The sequence below is a fragment of the Ixodes scapularis genome, unplaced genomic scaffold (assembly GCF_016920785.2).
Source record: "Ixodes scapularis isolate PalLabHiFi unplaced genomic scaffold, ASM1692078v2 ptg000800l_1__unscaffolded, whole genome shotgun sequence".
Lineage (NCBI taxonomy): Eukaryota > Metazoa > Arthropoda > Arachnida > Ixodida > Ixodidae > Ixodes > Ixodes scapularis.
This window is the reverse complement of record NW_024610039.1, coordinates 1320645-1340746: the sequence shown is the minus strand read 5'-3', so window position 1 is coordinate 1340746 and position 20102 is coordinate 1320645. Positions and strand designations below refer to the sequence as shown.

The 20102-nt window shown below is 47.6% G+C and overlaps 1 protein-coding gene across 1 annotated transcript; it reads right to left on the bottom strand.

Annotated features, from left to right (window-relative positions):
- Window positions 1-18648: 18648 nt before the first annotated feature.
- LOC115308970 lies at window positions 18649-19528 on the bottom strand. Its single transcript, XM_029967088.4, has one exon. It carries the CDS (start codon window positions 19521-19523, stop codon window positions 18909-18911), a length of 615 nt encoding a protein of 204 aa, XP_029822948.2. The 5' UTR covers window positions 19524-19528; the 3' UTR covers window positions 18649-18908.
- Window positions 19529-20102: the final 574 nt, after the last annotated feature.

Genomic DNA, 20102 nt, shown 5'->3' with positions numbered 1-20102 from the left:
TTTTTTTCTGTTATATTGCCATCGATTCCACTCCTGCAGTAGCTCTCAATGGATATTCGCAGTATCGTCAACTAAAAGAAAGTAAATAAATAGATTAATAGTGAACACATTATTTAATATATCGGCACCTTCGTCGCTGGGCACGTCACCACCATTTCATGACTTAAGTGACAATAAGAAGCTGTATTTTTGGTTTACAATTTTTCAAAATTCTTAGAGAGTATTCATCAACATCTTCCTTGTTTCTGTAGAATAGATTGATTTTGCATCTTTGATCGCTATATTTTATGCGTCTGCTCAACTCTGATACTCAGTCTCGCGACGCTAGCAAGTGGAAATGTTTCCGAAAAAGGTGCAGGCGTTTTTTGTTTTTTTGTTGTTTTTTTTTACTGTCGTTTTAGGGTTGTTGATCCCGTATTTGGTTTGGTTAACTATAATCTCGTATTTGTTTCGGTTAAAAGTACAACCCTACGCAGACGCCTTCAAAAATGCAGTACAGCATGATCCCTTATTGCTGACAGATATAGTATGGGGCCTCCATATTCAGGATTATAGGTCAAAATCAAGTCTAAATCCCTTGTTGTCGATGCGGTCACTCTGGCGGTACAAAGAACTAATTGCCAAAAGTTAAAATATAAACAAAAGCTAAAAAATGCATTAGTTCCTGCAGAGCTCACGCCAAAACAATGAGTGTCACTTGACCATAATAAGTCGGGAAAGATAAACCACCGAGAAAAAGATCGGCGCACTTGTAAGCACTGCACTAAGTTGTTTATTTCATTCTGCAACAGTTCAACAAATTATAATTAATATGACGGTGGCTTGCAACGTATGATACGTTTGTTGTGGTGAAATAAATGCACACCCACACGGCTCCTAATTCTGATACAGTGCTTAAAAATGCAATATGGCTAGCGACCCGAATCAGGACTCCAACGCGGCTTATGCCCTGTCTGTCATTCCTGTACACAATTGAATCATTGAATGTTCACATTTTCGTATCGTCCCGGAAAGCCATGTTTAGTGCAATGATATTAACAGCAGTAGTAATAATAATAAAACATATTAAGCCACATCTATTCAATAGACTTCTAATGTTGCGAAACAAATTGTAAATATCGGTAAACTGTGACAGGCATGTTCTACCCCTCAAAAAATTCACTGCTGGCGAACCTGTCAGGGAAGAACCTTGAACGATTGCTGTCCGTGTCTGAGAAATAGTTGGTTGCGCGTGAGGTACGAGAGGCAAAGAAGAAGGACCTTACTTGCAGACCGGATCGGTCGCAGAGTTCAAAGCGTAGCACTTGTTGATGTGAGGCTTCTTGTATTTCAGCTTGAAATTCCGTCCGCTTGTCTTACAAAATTCTATAAATCTTTTTCTGGCATTTCGCGTAGCAAGCGAGAAGTTTTCGCTTCCTGTTGTACGGTGCGTTCTTACTTGTGACCTTGCCTGCCGGATTTGGTAAGGTAATTTGAAAGAAGATAATTGTATGATGATAGGTCTGCACGTTTTATGGCAGAATCTTCAAAGCCCATTGGCACGAACAATCGGGTCAACCCGTGATTTGCATATGAAGAACAATTAAATTCTCTCTTCGATCTAGGCCCACGTTTCTTAGATAGCGTCTATAACCCCCAAAAATAGCAAATTATCACGACGAGGCTGGTAATCTGCCTCGTCAAATCGTGTCCGCAATGCAGCGTTTTGTTTCAGGACGTTATCTGCGGCACCTTTGTCGCGGTTACTGAGCGTTGAAGCTGCTCTACCATGGGGGCGTTGCATTCAACGGTGACAAGTGTCGAGTTGATTTTTGTTATGCTTGGCCGGATTGACTTTTGGTTTTGTTTAATTCCGATGATGCACCTCAGTATTCTTGTTTTAAATTCCTAAATTTGTACGCATTGTTTCGTTAGAGAGACCCGCATACCATCAAATTATTTCTACTCTTCCGCATGCATAAAGCCAGGTTGCGTTCTATGTCACCAGAGGTTAGTGAAAGAAGTTTCGCGATATTTCTACATTGGCACATGGTTTTAAATAGCACATGTGAGCACGGGAGCACGAGAGGGTAACCCTATTGAAAAAAAAAAAAAAAGACAATTTGAAATTCAAACAGGTGGCGAACTAGTCGACCCGTTCGGATCAATTGTGATTATGGGATCCGGATGCCTGTTCGATACGGTACCTGTTTGATACCGGAGCCCGTTTGATAGGGGAGCCCGTTTAATACGGGTCCTCGTTTGATACGAGTGACCGTTCGACCTGGCACGTGACCACACATTTGAACGCGCCGTTTGAATAGGCAATTTATTCGCTAGCCCTAATTGGCTATCGTATTGAAGGTTGGTTGCCTTAAACTTATTTAAGACGTCCAGAAACTCATAAACGTATTTATGACATGCAGGAAACCCGTAGAAAAATACTGCTCGCGCAGGTGCCTGCGAATGGACCGAAAAACAGACAAAAATATTGTTTTCAATTTTTCTATTTTTCTACAACCTATTTCGTAAAAAGTACAAAAGTACAAGCGGTCTGTGAAATGTGAAAAGGTACTCTAAGCTTTTATACAAATTAGAAGATCGCAAAGCAAACAATAACTGAGGTAATCCTAGACTATACTTGTAGACTTTCGGAGAAATTATTCTCCCGGCTGCCGCGAAAATCGGCGCTGCATAATTCTATAGATAATCTGGATGAGTACGCATAGAAGAACGGTCAATCATTGGCAACGAGTAAGCTGCAGTGCACTTACCTTAATAATAGCGGACTTGAAAGATGTGAACCGAGATATGTGTCAACACGGTCAAAGCAGGACAACCACACAAACACATAAACGAGAAGGAAGGCTCCTTGAAATTTCAACACGATGCGGCGCACAAGCTGTCATTCGCCGAACCCAGCCTAACCGCAAGAATTCCCGACTTCTTTGAAGAGTCAGTTGTTGCCGATATACGCGTAGGACTTCTCGAACACTGATAGCTTTGGTGCAGATCCATTACGTTGTCGAGACATCCAAATAATATCGCAGGGTAAGGCGAATCGCGAGAGATCGAAGCGGGTACACTCTAAGAAAAAAATTACACCATCTTCCCGAGAAGAACCCTGGGGGTATACGGAGCATCGCGGATCGTTATTAACGCTGTTATTAACCACGTTGTTAGTAACGTTGTTAACTTGCATGTTATTACGTTGTTAACTTGCGTTGGTTACCACACATCGCGTGAACGTTGTTGGAAACTTCGCGATGCTCCGCATCACCCCATGGTTCCCCTCGGGAAGATGGTGTAATTTTTTTAACGTGCATCACGCAGTAGTGATTACACGAACGCGTGCCGGTACGCATCATCCAGATCGAAACGGGCGGGGGCGGCGGGGATCGAACCCAGGAGGTTCCCAGCGGAAGCTTTCGCTCCACGCTCCGAGCTGAGACGCGTTAGCCCACTCGACCACTTCCTCACCCCTGAACGCGCGCAGCGCGCTACCGCTGCTTATATTCACACTTGAAGGAGAGGAGACTAGAGGTGGAGAGTTGCGCAAGCGCGCGCGGTGTGAGTAGAAGCGAACGCACGCGAAGTGCATGCAGCCGGCAGAGAGAGACAGCGGAGAGAGTAACGCGCAGGTGTTGGAGAGAGGGAGGGAGGAGAGTTGCGCATGCGTAGTGTGAGTGCGGACAACGACGCCGCGGGACATAGACCCGAGCAAAAGATGCTCCGCATCTAAAAAAGTGTGTAGTCGGGCGCCTCAAGCGCTCATGCACCCTTTTCCTGAAAGACGCACCCTTCGCTACCCAGCCAGTGTACTTGTACACCAAAAATGAGCATCCTCCTCTCCCTTAAAATCCTCTAGCTGTACCAGTGCACCGCCACGCTAGCCACGCGCCCCGATCAGCTTGTGCTTGGATTCCTCTGCCATTCGGGTCTACGGGTAGGATTACATGACTACAGTCTCCAAGCTAGAGATAAGGCAGAGCACTGCACATGCCTGAAGGCCAAGGCCACGGATAGCATCCGATGCACTATTAACTTTGGGTCGAACTTTCAAGAGGATGTAAGTGACAAATCCTCTCGTTGTGTTCATTGTTGGGTTGCCCCTGAAGATAAGCCTTTCCGAGGGCGCCCCTTTTGGCCTTTATTTTCCTACTCCACTCTTTTTCTTTCTCTCCCTAAGCTGAAAGAGTGGAAGACGGTGCTCAGTCGCTGGACCAATGAACCGGAGGCTTTTTTATCTCTCGACTCCTCTGTGTGGGCGCGGGTAACGGCAGGAGCGTGATCATGTGGTAAAGGTTTCACGGATGACGTAGAAGCTTTTCTCGACCTGGGAATGTCTGCTTCCCGGCCTAGTTTCTTGCGTGCTCTGCTGCGACCAGCGAGGCTGACATAGATTTCCCCCACGACAACGTATTCAAGTGTACCAAGGTTTCCAGTGTTTGAAAAGTCCTGGGCGTATACAGGTTTCCCAAAAACAACGCTCCTAGGCCGCCGCCATGTTGCTGATGCTGATGCGGCTGGTGCGACTCTCGCGCCCTCTATCAGCTAGGAAGTTTCTGCCACTCTCTGGGACCGTGAACACCAGCTCAGCGCGGTTCTCTACCAACTTTTTTGCGGTTTTGCATTCGACGTTTTCTCGCACCTCTTGAAAGTTTCCACTTATTTGTTTTATGCGTGCTGCGTACACATGTTGTGTTATCTTCCATTTTGAGAAATAAGACTAGTAAGTGCCTGCCATTCAAGCTTTTCTGCTCGACATTCACGGGAAACGAAAGGGGTGAAAGACGTCGAACGACCCTCGACGCGATTTTGCGAACATTGTTCTCCCCCCTCCCAGAGATAATCCGCGAGACATCAGTCATCTCCAAAAATAGTTGTCCGGGTTGGGGTGTGAAACGGGTCAGTCGCGTTTGTTTCCTTGCCTTGGTGCGGTTGTGAAAAAAGGAAGCCCTCCCCAAAACATGCCCCAAAACGAAGTCATCTCGGATTCCGTCCGATCTTCAAGGTGTGACTGTTGTCGACTGTGATTGTGTTATTTGAGATCTTTCTCGAATAAATTCTTTTCGGATAACGCTGCATCGTGCGGTACGTACGATATATTGTTCGAATGTTAACACTTCCTGAATTGTATGTCCGTGTCCTGTCCATCGGTAAACACTTTATCTGTGAGCGTGAAAAATGCATGCCTTTCGGCCTTCTTCTGTTGTAATTTATTTTTGTCAGCAAAGCGCTCTGTCGTTTCACAAGACGCGGATACCGCGTAGCCGTCAAAACTTATCGTGAGAAAAAAAACAAATGACTAGACCTATACATTCCAGTCGCATTCGTTCTGTCGCTCGCGTACCCAACAAAAATAGTTTACTGTTGTTTTTTTTTTCCTTTTTTTTTTAAATGTGGCACAATGCTTTCTCAATGTCCTCGGGAAAATACATGTACCATGAAACACAAAATATAGCGGGAAAAGATGAGAAATTAGCCGCCAGCAGCGTTTGAAACTGCGCCTATGCAGGCTGCGCCTATTGAAATCTGAGTCCACTCGGTTAGGGTTAGGAGGGACGCCGGTGAGAGTCTAGCCTCAAACTCAGTGACTGGGCTCGAAAACGGTTTGTTGCCCCTGGGGTCGAGTGTTTTTTGAAAAGCTGCATTTCGGCAACAAGTGATTTCTTCAAAATAGCCCAAGGAATTCATGTGATGCGTTTAGTGTTCGGTTCGGAAAATTACGGCTTCTGCAACATCGTGTTGAATCTTCACGGACCCCTTTCTTTTCGTTTTTGTGTTTGTGTGGTTGTGCAGTGCCCGTGTCGACATATATCTCGGCTTACATATTTCAAGCCCGGTATTTTCATCGTAAGTGCACTGCAACCTACTCCTTTGCAACAATTGACCGTCCCGTTCAAGGTTAACTCTAGAATTAGGCACTGTCTATATTCTAGCAGCCGGGAGATAATTTCCTCGAAATTCTATCTGTAGTCGCCTGCCATGAGCTGTCTGCAATCATGTGACAACTGCAGGTGAAATAATGACTTTCTTATTCTGCTGGCGTTTTGTGAATACGCGTTTTCGTTGCTACATGTTTTATAGATATGTTCCATCGACACTAACATTTCATCGTCACTCGTTACGTGAAATGCACGCTGTAGGGACATTTTGTCGCGCGTGTATGTCTGAGGCGCGTGCTCACCGACCCAGCCCACCCGTTCACGCCGCTTCGTGGCGACAGTCTGTGGCGGCTCATTACGAAAATTTTAACCCACCTGTCCCATCCATACACGTCACTTCGCAGATACATACTAGGGCGGCTCATTACAAGAAAAAAAAAAAGAGAGAAGCTAACAGAGGAAAGCTAATCTGAGCGGTCGATGAAACGTCGTTCTATCAATTAATGGCGACTGCCGGTGGAATTTCGTGGAAATAATTCTACCGGCTGTTGGAAGAATAGACACTACCTAAGACTCACCCCTGGTTCTTGTTGGCTTAGTAATCTTCGTAGTTGTGTAACAGCGTCGTACGCCTTCAGATATCACGGATTGCTTACAAGTTGTTTACGGAATAGGCTGTCAATAAACTTCTATGAGATTTGAAAAGAATCCCGTGTGTCCGTTTACCTGCCTTTTGCAATCACCAGGGCGCATACATTTTTAATGTTTTCCTTGATGTCTTAGATAGGTTTATGAAGTTATGAAACGGGTGCATAAAGTTGTGTGACCACGCACCTTTGAATCGGGTGCATCTGTGTTCTCTTCAAATTCAGTGGGTGTAGAAAGAGGTGTAACAGTGCACTATTGAACGGGGTGCTCCTGTGTTCCCTTTGAGAGTAGTCGGTGTAGAAAGGGAGTAATGGTACACTATTGAGCGGGGTGTATATGTGTTCCTTTGAGTGAGGCGGGTGTATGAAGCGGTGCAATGGTACACCTTCGAATGGGGTGCATCTGTGTTTCCTTTCATGTTATTGGGTGTAGAAAGAAGTGTAGCCGTGCACCATTGAATGGGGTGCACCTGTGTTCCCTTCGAGTGAGATTTCTGTAGAAAAAGGTGTACATGTGCACCACATCAACGGGTGTGCACGATTTCAATATTTGGGGTGTACATGTATTTCCCCAAAGGTGTGACAAGCATTTACGCCCTCTATGGGTGTACCCCATGACACCCTTTTTTTAGAGTGTAGGACCTAGGACGAACCAAATTTGAAGTGAACGGACAAGCAGACAAAGAAAAAAGCGGCGACCGCGCTACCGGATCTATCTCGCAGGCGATTCTTATCAGCGTGTAGCTCGCGCGCACTGGCGGCCTCCTCTCCCTCGGGTCACGTGACAGATGACCAGAGAGGAAGGAGGGACGCGGTTAAAGGGACAATGAAGACGATTTTATTTAATTTTTTTAAATGGTGTTTTTATGCTTCTTGAGAACATAGCATGCTGCCCAATTTTTTGTAGCCGTTTGTGACGCGTATTTCTATGCCTACGAAATAAGTAAAGAAACCGAAACTGAACAATCTCCATTCTCGTTTCTGGGCCTCCAAAAACGGAGGTGACGTAGGGAGTGACGTCAAGTGTGAATAGTCGGTATCGGTAGTATTTAGGAGATCCACATTCCGGTTACCGCGGTGCGTTTTAGCAGCGCGGTAACGCGGTCGTTTCGTCGAATCTGTCAACATGGACGGCAATGCCGTTCTCGCGAACGAGTTCGAGCTTTCGTTCAGTAACCCAACGCAAACGGAACGGGAGTACGTGTGTGGCGGCCTCCGCCATCACCCGAGGGAGACCGCCCAGCCGGTAACAAGAGGCCCGCATGCCGAAGTGCCCATAGTTGCTCGTTGGTTGTTTCGCGTCCAGCGTAGCAAAGAAAAAAAAACAATTATGCTGCTTTATTTACGGTTTAGTAATCCTTTCCGGTCCGATTTATATTTTTTCATGGTTATTCAAGCGGAAATTAGAACAGTATTCCTAAAAACCGAGAACCAAAACGTGATTGAGGGCGCGTCTCTCGTTTCGACCAATCGCTGAGGCGTCTCTTGTGACGTCGCGCTTCTTGTCATCGCATCGGTCACCTGAGCTCCGCTTCTCCTGGCTTCTCCCGCAACTCTCGGGGCGTCGCCCCAGTCGATTCCGGTACGATTATTACCGCGACTGTCTAATTGATTTGCGCGGCACACAAGCGCCGGTTTCGGCTGAAATTTGGGCAACGTGGCCTGAGACGTGCCTGGGACCCAGTTCAATCGCCAAAAAGATGTCCGAAATTGCCTTCATTGTCCCTTTAAGGAGGTCAAGGCGCAGCGCAGGCAATGACGCCAGGCGCCGGCCGCTCGGGTTGCGCCCGAGCGGAGAAAGCACTCAGCGAGAGCTCGTAGTTTTACTGCTGCAATGGCGGGCGTGATCTCGCAATGCTCGACGTTCTTGCAGCCGCGTGTTCGGGTGCTACCTTCGCTGCGTCTTGAATTGAGGCAAAAAATAGGAACTCTAACCAAACATTTCATAGACATTTACCCGACGTTTCGGGACCAGTTGGGCCCCTTGCTCACGGGTGAGGTAAAACGGAGTCTAGAAGTATATTCTTTCACGCGATCGCGTCTTCTGCGAGAGAGATTCAAGCTGAACAAGTAAATTGAGCCAACAAAAACGCCGAAGTTCTTAAGTTTTGTCAAAAATATCGGCTCGCCAACGTCACGCGTTTAAGTAAAAAAAAATGATCATTGCAGTTGCAGTTAAAGCGAAAATCAGCGCAATTAAAATATAAATATATATACTTCCATTGCGCGGACGATTTGAAATCGATGAACCGGCGCTCCCGGCTTTCCGGAAACATAGGCTGCCACGGCTGGAACAGGCGTACCCATGCCGCCGACCTGTACGCTCAGTGTCAAACGGGCTCCGATAGCCGTTTGAAAATCCGGTACAGTTTGACGGTCACCCGTCACCCGCTTGTGCAACATGATCACCAGTTTGAGCAAACGTGCGACAACTTTGCCCAAACGAGTGGCTTATTGGCTCAGAAGAGTGACTGGTTTGCCAAAAGAGTGACGTGTTTGACCAAATAGGTGACCGTTACGGCTCATACGGGGGACCCCTTTGAGGCATACGATCGACACCTTTGACAAACTGGTGACCGGTATGGCTAAACTGTTACCGTTACGAACCCGTTTAGCTTCATATGGGCGCCAAATGTTTTTTTTTTTTTTCAGTAGGGCAATGTTGATAATTTGTTTAGCATGTATTAGAGGGTTGAACTAACCTGTATAAGCAAGAAGAAGGTTACTAAACTGGCGAAGCGGGCGAGTTGGTTCATGAAAAAAAAAAAAGAGAGTGATTTTATTGACACGTGGTGATGACTGACGCCACTGAGTGATTTAGTGTATTTTTGTCGGAAGTTGTTTGCTTTAGCTGTTTTTAAATAAATGTTCAGTTGAGAGTAAGCGCTCGTCCTGTTCACCTTCCTTTTTGTCCTCGTCTTTGTTAGCGCTTTTAAATTTTATAAGAAGAATGTTTCATGGGTCGTTCTTTGTTGCAGGTGTTTCTTGGCTCACCCGAACCAACAAGGTGTTACCAGGCGCATATCTCGGCGTCGGGTGATGGTAGCGTTGTCGTTATGGTTGTCGACGATGATGGTAGGCCGACGATGTGTTCGAAGTCCGTAGAACAATTAATCTGTAGGTAGGACGAACTTTGACGGAGCAGAAACGTGCCGTGACGATGATTCATGCGGTTCAGCACAGGCTCTTGAAAAAAAAAATGCGGTGGCTTAGCTCGTCTATGGCAGGATATACGTAGCGTAAGCTTATGCTCACAAAACGAGATGCGCTATCAAGCGGCCCCGGTATAGCGTCAGACTTGGCTACTGCGCAACGGAGGCGCACACCTGGGCACGGGGCGGCGCCAGTGTGTCGGCCGCCGCTATGACGTCACTCTTCTGGAATGCGCAGACCGGCGAGGCGCGCGCGGCGGCGGCGGCTCCGGCGGGCTAGCTGTGCGCCGTGTGACGTCACTGCGTCTCGCGCATGCGCAGCATGGCTTTTTGGGAGCCGCGCGAAACTGCTTAACCTCGGCCAGTGTAGTTCACGCTACGAAAACGTGAAAGCGTTCTCTTCGTGGACTGTTGTCGACCCGAAACCCGAAAGTGGAAACCAGGCAATAACCCGTACGGATATCAAAAGGGTTCCATGAGTCGCTTTTATGTTACAAGTGTTTCCATGCTCACGTTTCAAGAATTTTTTAACATACAATTTACCGATGTTATTTAGTGCACATCATTAAATAAGGATTAAAAAACAAAAAACAATTTCAATGTCTTCCAAAGAGATAATTGCTGCTCAGCATACGACACGTAAAAGGAAACGTACAGCGAAATTCCCTCATAAAATATTGCTGCACAATTCACGGCTGGAATGCTTTCGTTCTTGGCTAATTTATGAGGCGGTGTTGTGCAAGATAAAAAAGAAAGAATTCTTTTGGACTACAAAAGCCTCGAAGACCTGTGTTCTTGACATCTGTGACACTAACACGCAAGAATTCCCGGCGTTTTGTTTTTATATTGGGAAGTATTTTATTATTTTTTTTCGAGCCCCGATGCCAGCATAGCTCTCCCCACATTCTTCAGACTTCTTTTTTTACCTTTCCCTTTTGCCATTATTTTGTTCTTCGTTGCGCGGTAATGTATTCAGGTGTCATCTTTTCTGACGCAAACACCAAACATTAGATAATTACTCCTTACAAAAACTTCTTAGGCAAGCCACAACAACAAACAATTCTGCTGAAAATGTAAGGCGACAACAACGCAAGTGTTTTTGGCTTCGAGACACTTTGACTAAAGTTAGAGATAAAGAGTGTTCCACAATCGCATCTCCTAAACTCCTAACTCCAGAGGAGGTATTACGTAACTCAGTGAACTTTTTCACACGTGGCGTGATGTGCACAGTGATCGCGCTCATTTCTTTTTGTATATCATTTTTTTGGACTCACCTGCCATACCGCCAAAGGCTTCTGCCCCATCAAAGCGAAGAATTGGTGAATAGGTATGGATGAATAGCGTGCCCTTTTATTTTTGTTAGAAGAGTCCTCTAACTAGGGCTCCCTTGCACAATACTCTGGGCTGGAACTATTGTTCACAAAACCTACATCCATTCATTAACGTAGTTTTTGACGGAAGGTTACATTATCACTCATGAAGCAATTTTTTATAGGAAATCCCACGCCAATAAGTAACCAGCAGCTACAATGACAACACAATTTAATTGCTCAACTTTTAAGTACCGTATTTCCCGGACTATAGTCCGCACCCGGTTTATAGTCCGCAGAGGCGAATTTGGGGTCAAAAATGAAAGTTTTTGCTTAGATAGTCCGCACCCGCTGCATAGTCCGCACCTAGTACATAGCCGCACCTGGTGCTTAGTCGACACGAAATTCTGCTCATACGCGGCACACCTTGACCTATGTATGTTTCCTTAGCTCACAAAAAAGCCTATAATATACATAAATTATCAATAACATACTCTTTTATTCACAAATTCCGTCCCGTCTCGTCATAATCAACGATATTGAAAAACATAATTCCTGTATAGTCCGCACGCGTAGATAGTCCGCACAGCCAGAAATTTCAACTTTTAAACATGTATAGTCCGCGGACTATAGCCCGGAAAATACGGTACACTTATGCATCATTCGCTGTAAGATTGACAATTTTTTCAACGGCGGATATAATAAGTTTTTTTTTTTTTCTAGTATGCGTATGAGTGCAGACGCAAGCACTGTGTGTTCTCAATAGCCTTCTATGTTTTACGCCGATCGTGCGTGGAGCCCCAAACTGCGCGCTTAATTGGCGAATGACGACGACGTGCGTTCGCAGTGGAGAGCACGCGACGCTAACACAATCACACAGCGTTGGCATCTGCTCCTATACGTCGAGCAAGTGTTTCAAATACGTCTTTTGCACATCAGGATGCAACGAGGAGCTCGCAATCCAAAGGGCATCATGAAGAAGACGCAGGGAGCGCGCGATGATGAGGCCGTCAGGCGCGAACCGTCATTGGTAGAGGTCGGGGGTAAGCATAAGAACGTCGGCACGTTTGAGGGTTAAACAAAAGTACGAGGTTCCCAAGAAGCAGACGAACTTGCAAGCCGTATACGCAATATTACAAGTCTTTATAGATAGGTTATTACTGGAGGGAGATTTACTGTAGAGTTAATCAGATCAATGCGGCAAGTCCGATGTGAACACAACGGAAAAACAAAATGGAGCCCGGATTAACTTCTTCCGTCGGTAATGCAGCATAACGGAATCCTGTTACGCGCAATAATAATAATAAAAAATACTTAATCTTTTCCGGTTACGTATCCTATTAACTCTTTTTCATTGGCCTACTGCATGGCGAACCGCCGTCGTGATCAGCTTCGAATCGGGCAAACCCCGCTATCTCCCGCTCTCCAGAAGACGAGATAGAAATAAAGCGAAGCATCTACTGCGTCGTTGGTCGTTCCCCGCTAATCGAGTAAATATTTAAAAGGAGCACGCTGTTCCGCAGACTAGATAAGGGCCAAAGGGGATTGTAAATTATAGCATTAATTATTGAACCGGATCTTACGGGGGCCCGCCTGATCCTTCCTCTGTTGGCGGGGCAGGGTCGGGGCCTCGACCCCGCAGGAGCAAAACGCCGGGGGAGCTTCGCTGTAGTCTGCGAGGGCCAAAGAGAACCTAAATTAGTTGGGAAGTTAAGAATAGGAGCTAGTTTGTCGTATTACTATTCACTTAGATTCGACGGAAGTTATTGTGAGGTTCGCGAAGCTAACGTCAATGTTCGCTCCTTATAGTACTCGGAATCTTTGGCGGGAATTTATTGCGACGATCTGACGTGAGTGCTACGTTAAACCTAAACTTGGTCTTTTTTTATCACGAGACGGGAGATCTGGGGAACAAGGGTTGTTGATCATTAGGACGAAAAGAAAGTAAGAAACCACAGTAAGAAGAATTAAGAAGTTCGAGGTAGAACTAGTTTATGATAAATATGCAAATAATGAAGAGGGGACTGCGGTCTCCACCAAAAGGGATAAGTTGATTTTTTATGTCAAGAAGGTTAAATTTGCCACATAAAGGAATGATCGAAAGATTTATGAAAGGTGGAACCAAGAGAAAGCGGCAGGTTAAGAGCTGAGAAGAAAAGAACCTCTAGATACTAGTTTGCAAGAAAGTCCCATCTGCGCTGCCATTTTGAGCGATGCTGACACCGCGCAACGTATCCGCCATGTTGGGGTGTGCTGTGGGCCACGTCATTGGGATGCTTTATGTAGACCAACCAGGAAATCAGTTGTCACTATGAGTTCCATGACGTGCGGCCATGTGGAACAGAAAGACTTTGAAGCGGCCACAGAGGCACGAGGGCAGGAACCGGCAATAGATTACTGGGCTTGCTCGGATGAAGATGAGTTATTTGTGTGCGAAGCTTCTGTTGTGCTTCTTGCGGATAAGTGGTGTGGCACTGTTCCCCACGTGCACCTTGGTAGTAGAGGACTCTGCCACTTCGGAGGGAAACTGACGGGCTGTAATTAGGGTGTGAAGGAGCTTCCGGCGCATTCTGACATGTCGCTTTGGTACTTTAAATGTGTTTATTTTTAATTATTTGAATTTGTTTCAACTTCGAGTGCTTTATTTGATTGTCTGTGCTCTTTCGCGGTCAAAAACAGCACCTATACGTTTTAAGAGATGATTGTTTAATCTCTTTCGGTGATCAGTGAATTATGCTGCAGAAAGAGACACTTGGCAACATTGTACGGCAAGCAGCAAATGTCCGGTTGGAGACTAGGTCCGCCTTACTTTGGCGCGCGGTTCGAGGGGTTAAACCTGGGTCCCTCTTGCAAAGGTGTATAATGTATTGCAGTATTCTGTTGATCGTATTTAAAATGCGCAGCTCTGCCTTAAGATAATTAATATCAAATTATTTCATTTTTGCTCGCTCTATTAATTATTGTGTCTGATAGATTGAAACAAAATTCGTAGGGCGCGGCCAGGCCCAAGCATCTTATTATCACTCCGCCGCCCATGAAATTCCGGAATTAACCAATAGGAATTACGGGAAATTAATCGCGAATCAAGAAAAGTGCTCATAATAAGCCTTAAGCTGTGAATTTCTTAAACTGTTAGTGAATATAAAAATTAAAAAAGAGGTATTTGGTAAATCTTATTGTGACGCTCTGCTAGAAAAAAAAGAAAGCGTAGGAGAAATTTTAAGAGAGATCTGCTCACATTCGGAAGTTTTGTTTCTCAACCTGCCCGTTTCCGAGACACAGCTCTTCGTTCCGCAGCATCGCTTCCGATTGTGGGGTGTCGTCGGCCCCCTTCTTGTCGATAACCGGACAACGGTCCCTGGGGACTCTTGTAGGTCGCCGCCGTGGCGAAGACGGGGCCTTTGATGCCTGAGTGCCTCGCTCGGAACCCATCTGGAGGACATTGGCGACGTCGGTGGTGGACATCTGCGGACTTCACACCGGGAGTGCGTCGGCGCCCGAGGGCCTGCACGTGCCGCGGCAGAGCCGAGCGGCGAGCTCTTGAGGGAGACCGCCCACGATAGGGACAGAGGCTCCCGCCGGTCCGGCGTGCAGCGGTGACAAGGACAATATGAAGAAACTGGGAAGACGGACGACGCAAGAGGGGAGGGACGCTTGTGCGAGAAACGGGCCATGACCGACAATCGCGATGGTGGCAGCCGCGATGTCGAGTCGGGCGACGGCCCGGTTACGTGGTCCGAACCTACACCTCGGATCGAACCCTCGACTGCGACGTGCCCATGATGCGGTGTGGACAAGCGCGGTTTGGCGATCGGCACGCAGCATGCGGTGGCGGCGCGCCCCTCTCAGGCTCCCTCGGTATCCTTTCTCGATCCCGAGATCCCCAGCAGAATGTGAGTGGGATAAACCCTTTCTGCAAAGAGTTATGCGTTGCTGTGTAACGTTCATCCGGATACAGCACTCTAAAAAAAGCCCGTGTGCTTACTCTCCCGCAAAGCACTCAGAGAGCCAATCACCGCACCTTTCGGAGGCAGCTCAGCAAATGACGATGCCGAAACATATGTTAAGATTAAAAAGTGCCGTCGGAGTTGTGATGATAAGCAATGCAAGGCGTGATGTTTTGCATTGCTTAATGTCACAACTTGGACTGCGTTTTTTGGACAAAAACATGTTTCGGCATCGTCACTCGCAGAGCTTCCTCTGTATGTTCCGGTTATTGGCTCTCCCAGTGCTGTGCGGGAGTGTCACAGGCTCGTCGATACCGGGACACAGCCGGTCAGATCCTTGAAGCAGCTGCCGAACGTCGCGGCTCGTGCTCTTCACGCACCTTTTTCGCACCCGTCACTTCGTCATTCACGTTCTTCCTTCCACAAATCCATGACACCCCCCAACTTCAAGAAGTTTATAAGATAAACTTTTCTTTCTTGATGCCTGGTACTTCCGAGAACTCCATCTTGACGTCACCGAGCACAAGCCACCCCCACAATTCTCCTACACGACACGACCTTCTCGATGACCTTAAAACGACGTCCGGTTGCACCGCACCACACTTGGCCGGAGGGCCCTCTTCATCCACATTCGAATCGAGGATTTCTTTTGTGAGAACTCACTGTAGCCACACACATATGCAAAGGCCCCGTCTTAAGTCTGACAAAAGACGTTGGCACACATACAACACAAAAAGATATATATACATTGAGGGAACCCATCCTCTTCGGGGTCTCGACTAGTTATCCCTAACAAAAAATCTTAGGTTAAAAGAAAAATAAACGCCTAAATGCGGCTAAGAAAGTCTGCTCCCACGTTATTCCTGCCCTTTATGTATTCCACGTGAAAGCTATGATCTTGCAAAGCCATACTCCACCTCATCACTCGCCTGTTTGTATGCTTAGCTTTGTTTAGGAATTCCAGTGGTTGGTGGTCGGTCTGAACTCGAAAAGTTCTGCCGTACAGAAGCAACCTAAATCTGGCAACGGCCCATACCAATGCCAGACATTCCTTTTCTATCGTTGCGTAGTTCCTTTCTGCGGTGCTGAGCTTTCTACTGGCGTACGCCACGGGATGTAGCATTCCATCCTTTTCTTGAAGCATCACTGCACCCAGACTCGCGTCAGACGCGTCTGTCCTTAGCACGAACTCTTTCTCGGGGTCTGGCGCCAGCAAGATGGGAGGACGTCCCAGCCTGGTCTTTAGTTCATTAAAGGCCTCCTCTTGCTCCGGCCCCCATTCAACCTCATTGCGGACTCCTTTTCTGGTGAGGTCTACTAACGGCGCGGCAAGACCCGCATAGTCCTCTACGAACTCGCGGTAGAACCCCGTGAGTCCAAGGAACGATCTTACTTGTCGCTTCGTTCGCGGTCTTGGTACGTCTTGAATCCGTTCAATGATCTTAGGGTCCGGTGATATCCTTCCCATTCCGATCTCGTGTCCCAGAAAGCTGATCTCCTTAAAGCCCACTTCACATTTCTTTGGCTTTACGGTAATATTAGCCTCGCGCAGGCGCCTAAAAATGCAGCGAAGCGTATCAACGTGCTCTCTCCACGAGCTTGTGGCGATCAGGATGTCGTCGATGTAGTGGTGTGCATCTGGGATGCCGTCTAACAATTTTCGCATCAGTTTCGTGAATGTCGCAGAAGCCGTTCTTAAACCAAAGGGCATGACCTTGAATTGGTAAAGCCCACTCGTCGAAGAGAAGGCAGTCTTTTCCTTGGCCTCTTCTTTCATAGGTATCTGCCAGTACCCTTTTGCTACATCAAGCTTCGAGAAGAAGCGCTTCTGTCCCGCCTTAGCAAACGTGACGTCGATCCGTGCTATTGGTTCCGCATCGGGCTTGGTCACGTCATTGAGCCTCCTGTAGTCAATGCAAAACCTGTTTGACCCGTCTTTTTTCTTTACCATTACCACTGGCGCGTTGTATGATGAGTTACATCTCTCAATCACGTCCAGCTCTAACATCTCGTCGATTTCTTGCTCGACTGTTTCCTGAACCGACAGCGGCAGTGGGTACTGCTTCACATGTATTGGTCGGGACGTAGTCAGTTGAAGGTCACAGGTCAGCAGACTCGTCCTGCCTGGAAGGTTCGAAAATATATCTTTGAAGTCCTCAATCAGCTCTCGTACCTCATCACGCTTTTGGGATTCCAAGTGTTCGTTTATGTTGACGTCTTCCCATCCTTGCTGCCTCGTCCAGCTTGGCGTAGGAATTTCCTCTGTATCTTCAAAACTTAGCTCGCTTGCGACTTCATCTTTCTCTTGAGAATCCATTACCATACCGCAATGTTGTCTACCTTGTTGACTTCCTTCTCTTTCTTCATATCTTTTAAGCATATTGATGTGAAACACCTTTTTCTTGCCTCCTACGTCTAACTCGTAATCCACATCATTCTTTCTTGCGACTACGGGGAAGGGACCTTTCCATTGCATGATCATCTTGTTCAGATCGGTGGGGAGCAGAATGAGCGCCAGGTCTCCTTGCTTCATATTTCGGTTGCAGCTCTTCCTGTCATAGTATTTCTTATACTTCTCCCTTGCTTCATGCAGGCATACGTGCGCCAGCTTGCACGTTTCCTCTAGTTTTTCCCTTAGTTCCAAGATGTATCCATATGCCGTCTTCATGTCTTCCTTCAGGGCTTCGTTCGACCACAACTCCTTGAGGATGGCCAGTGGTCCTCGTACTCTTCTCCCGTATAGCAGTTCAAATGGCGAGAACCTGAGGCTAGCCTGGGGCACCTCTCTGTAGGCGAAAAGCAAAGCTGGGAGATATCTATCCCAATCCTTTGGTCTTTCTTTGCACATCCTCCTTAGCATCTGCTTGATGGTGCCATTAAACCTCTCGACCAGGCCGTTGCTGATGGGATGATAGGGAGTGGTTAAGAGTTGCTTCATCGATAGAAGCCGGCTCACCTCTCCCATTAGCTCAGAGGTAAAGTTGGTGCCGCGATCGCTAAGGATCTCTGCCGGTACTCCATACCGCGTGAACATCTGAACCAACGCCTCGGCTACCTGCTGGGACCCAATGCTCTTCAATGCTACTGCGTCAGGATACCTCGTGGCCATGTCAACCATTGTAAAAATATACCTGTTCCCCGAGCTTGCGATAGGCACTATAGGACCGATGATATCTATCGCGACTCTTTGAAAAGGTGTATCGATGATTGGCATGCTTCCTAAGGGGGCCTTGCCCACCTTGCCTTTGGGTACGGTGCGTTGGCACACGTCACACGAACGAATGTACCTTTTGATTTCGCTTTGCATACATGGCCAAAAGAATTCTTCCGCCACCAGATTGAGGGTGTTCTTCGCCCCCTGGTGTCCGGACATAACGCTGTCATGTGCCATAGTTACAGCAGCGGCCCTGAACCTTTTTGGGAGAACCAGTTGTTCTGATCTTCTGCCGGATGAGTATACGACGCTCCTGTATAGCAGGTCGTTCTTCAGCAGAAACTGAATCCTTGTCCTGGAATTATGTTTCTTCGTTGTCTTCCCTACCTCGTTGAAACACTTCGTAAGAGTAGTGTGGTATCTGGAGTAACAGGCCGATGGGGTTCTTCGCTGGCACATCTTTATTGCAGGACTACCGGAGTACGACACAGTCACGGGCGTGAGAGAGCGGCAGGATAGCAGCGGGTGGTGCAAACGGTGCGCTGGCTCAGATAGGTATGGCGCCCCGGAACAGTGGCGCGAGACGCACGAGCGCGCGCTAGCTGTTGCCCGCTTATTGTGTCACCCATACAACACTCCCCCACACTTAGTTCAGCACAGTAATACCATTCGACGGCGTTCCAGTGCAATACTCACAAAGTAACACGATATGACAATTTAACAAAACACGAGAATAATTGAAGTTCTGGAAAGTACAAAGTACAGACATACTAAATACAAAATAATTACAGTTCTGAAAAACACAAAGTCCTCGTCTTTTTCTCTTCCTTCTCAAGGCGAAAACCTATTAGGCGCACGCCGTTGCCGTTCGGGATACCGGCGCTGAATTTCTTGCGGCTGGGCTGGGGAACGACCGGAGACTGGAGTTGATCCCATGTCTTGTCCCTCTACCACCGGTGACCCAACTGGAGGCAGCTCGTTCACGAGTCCCCCTTGCCCTGGGGTTGGCGATGATGGCAGGACACTCGGTATCAGCAAACCACCTTCCTCCTCCTCTGGGGTAGAGCTCTCCCGCAACCGCAGGTGGTCTTGGTGTCGCCGCCACACGAAGGTCCCCCGCGGTGTGGTCACGCGAAGCCTGTAGGAGACCGGTCCGGATCTAGCCATGACGACTCCGTGCAACCACCTCTCACCCGGCCGGAAGTTCTTGACGTACACCTTATCACCCGGCACGAAGTGTCGGTGTTTGCCACTGTGCTTCACCTGTAGCACGTCCTGCTTGCGGTGAACAGTTTCCTCTGCAGAGGGTCGCAGTCTGTCGAGACGGGTAGTGAGCCGCCGCCCAAGCAGCAACTCCGCAGGACTCTGAAGGGTTGTGGCGTGCGGTGTGTTTCTGTAAGCTAACAAGAAACTTGCTAGTCGACGGGACAGAGGCCGGCCCGGCATCTCTTTTCGTAAAGCCTCCTTCAGGGTGCGGATGAAACGCTCAGCCAGCCCATTACTTGATGGATGGTAGGGGCGGTCCTGACGTGCCTCACACCGTTCTCTCGCAAGAAAATCTGAAATTCTTGGGAACAAAATTGGGGGCCATTGTAACTGACAACAACATCTGGCAGACCGAAATGACTAAACAGCTCCCTCAGCTTTTCAATAGTTGCTTCGGCCGATGTGCTGTTCATCACAAAAACCTCGGGCCACTTGGAGTGGGAGTCGACGCTCACCAGAAAATGGCGGCCCTGGAAAGGTCCCGCAAAATCCAAGTGCAGCCTTTGCCACGGACGAGTTGGCCAGGACCACGGATGCAGCGGGGCTGGACCTGGAAGACTCTGCTGCTGTTGGCAGGTATCACACGACCTGACGCGATATTCAATATCCGCATCGACCTCCGGCCACCATACATAGCTGCGTGCCAGTTCTTTCATCCTTACGATTCCAGGATGCCCTTCATGCAGCTCGTCCAGTACGCGTTCGCGCAGTCCCTTCGGGATCACAACCCTCATTCCCCACAAAAGGCAATTCTGGTGC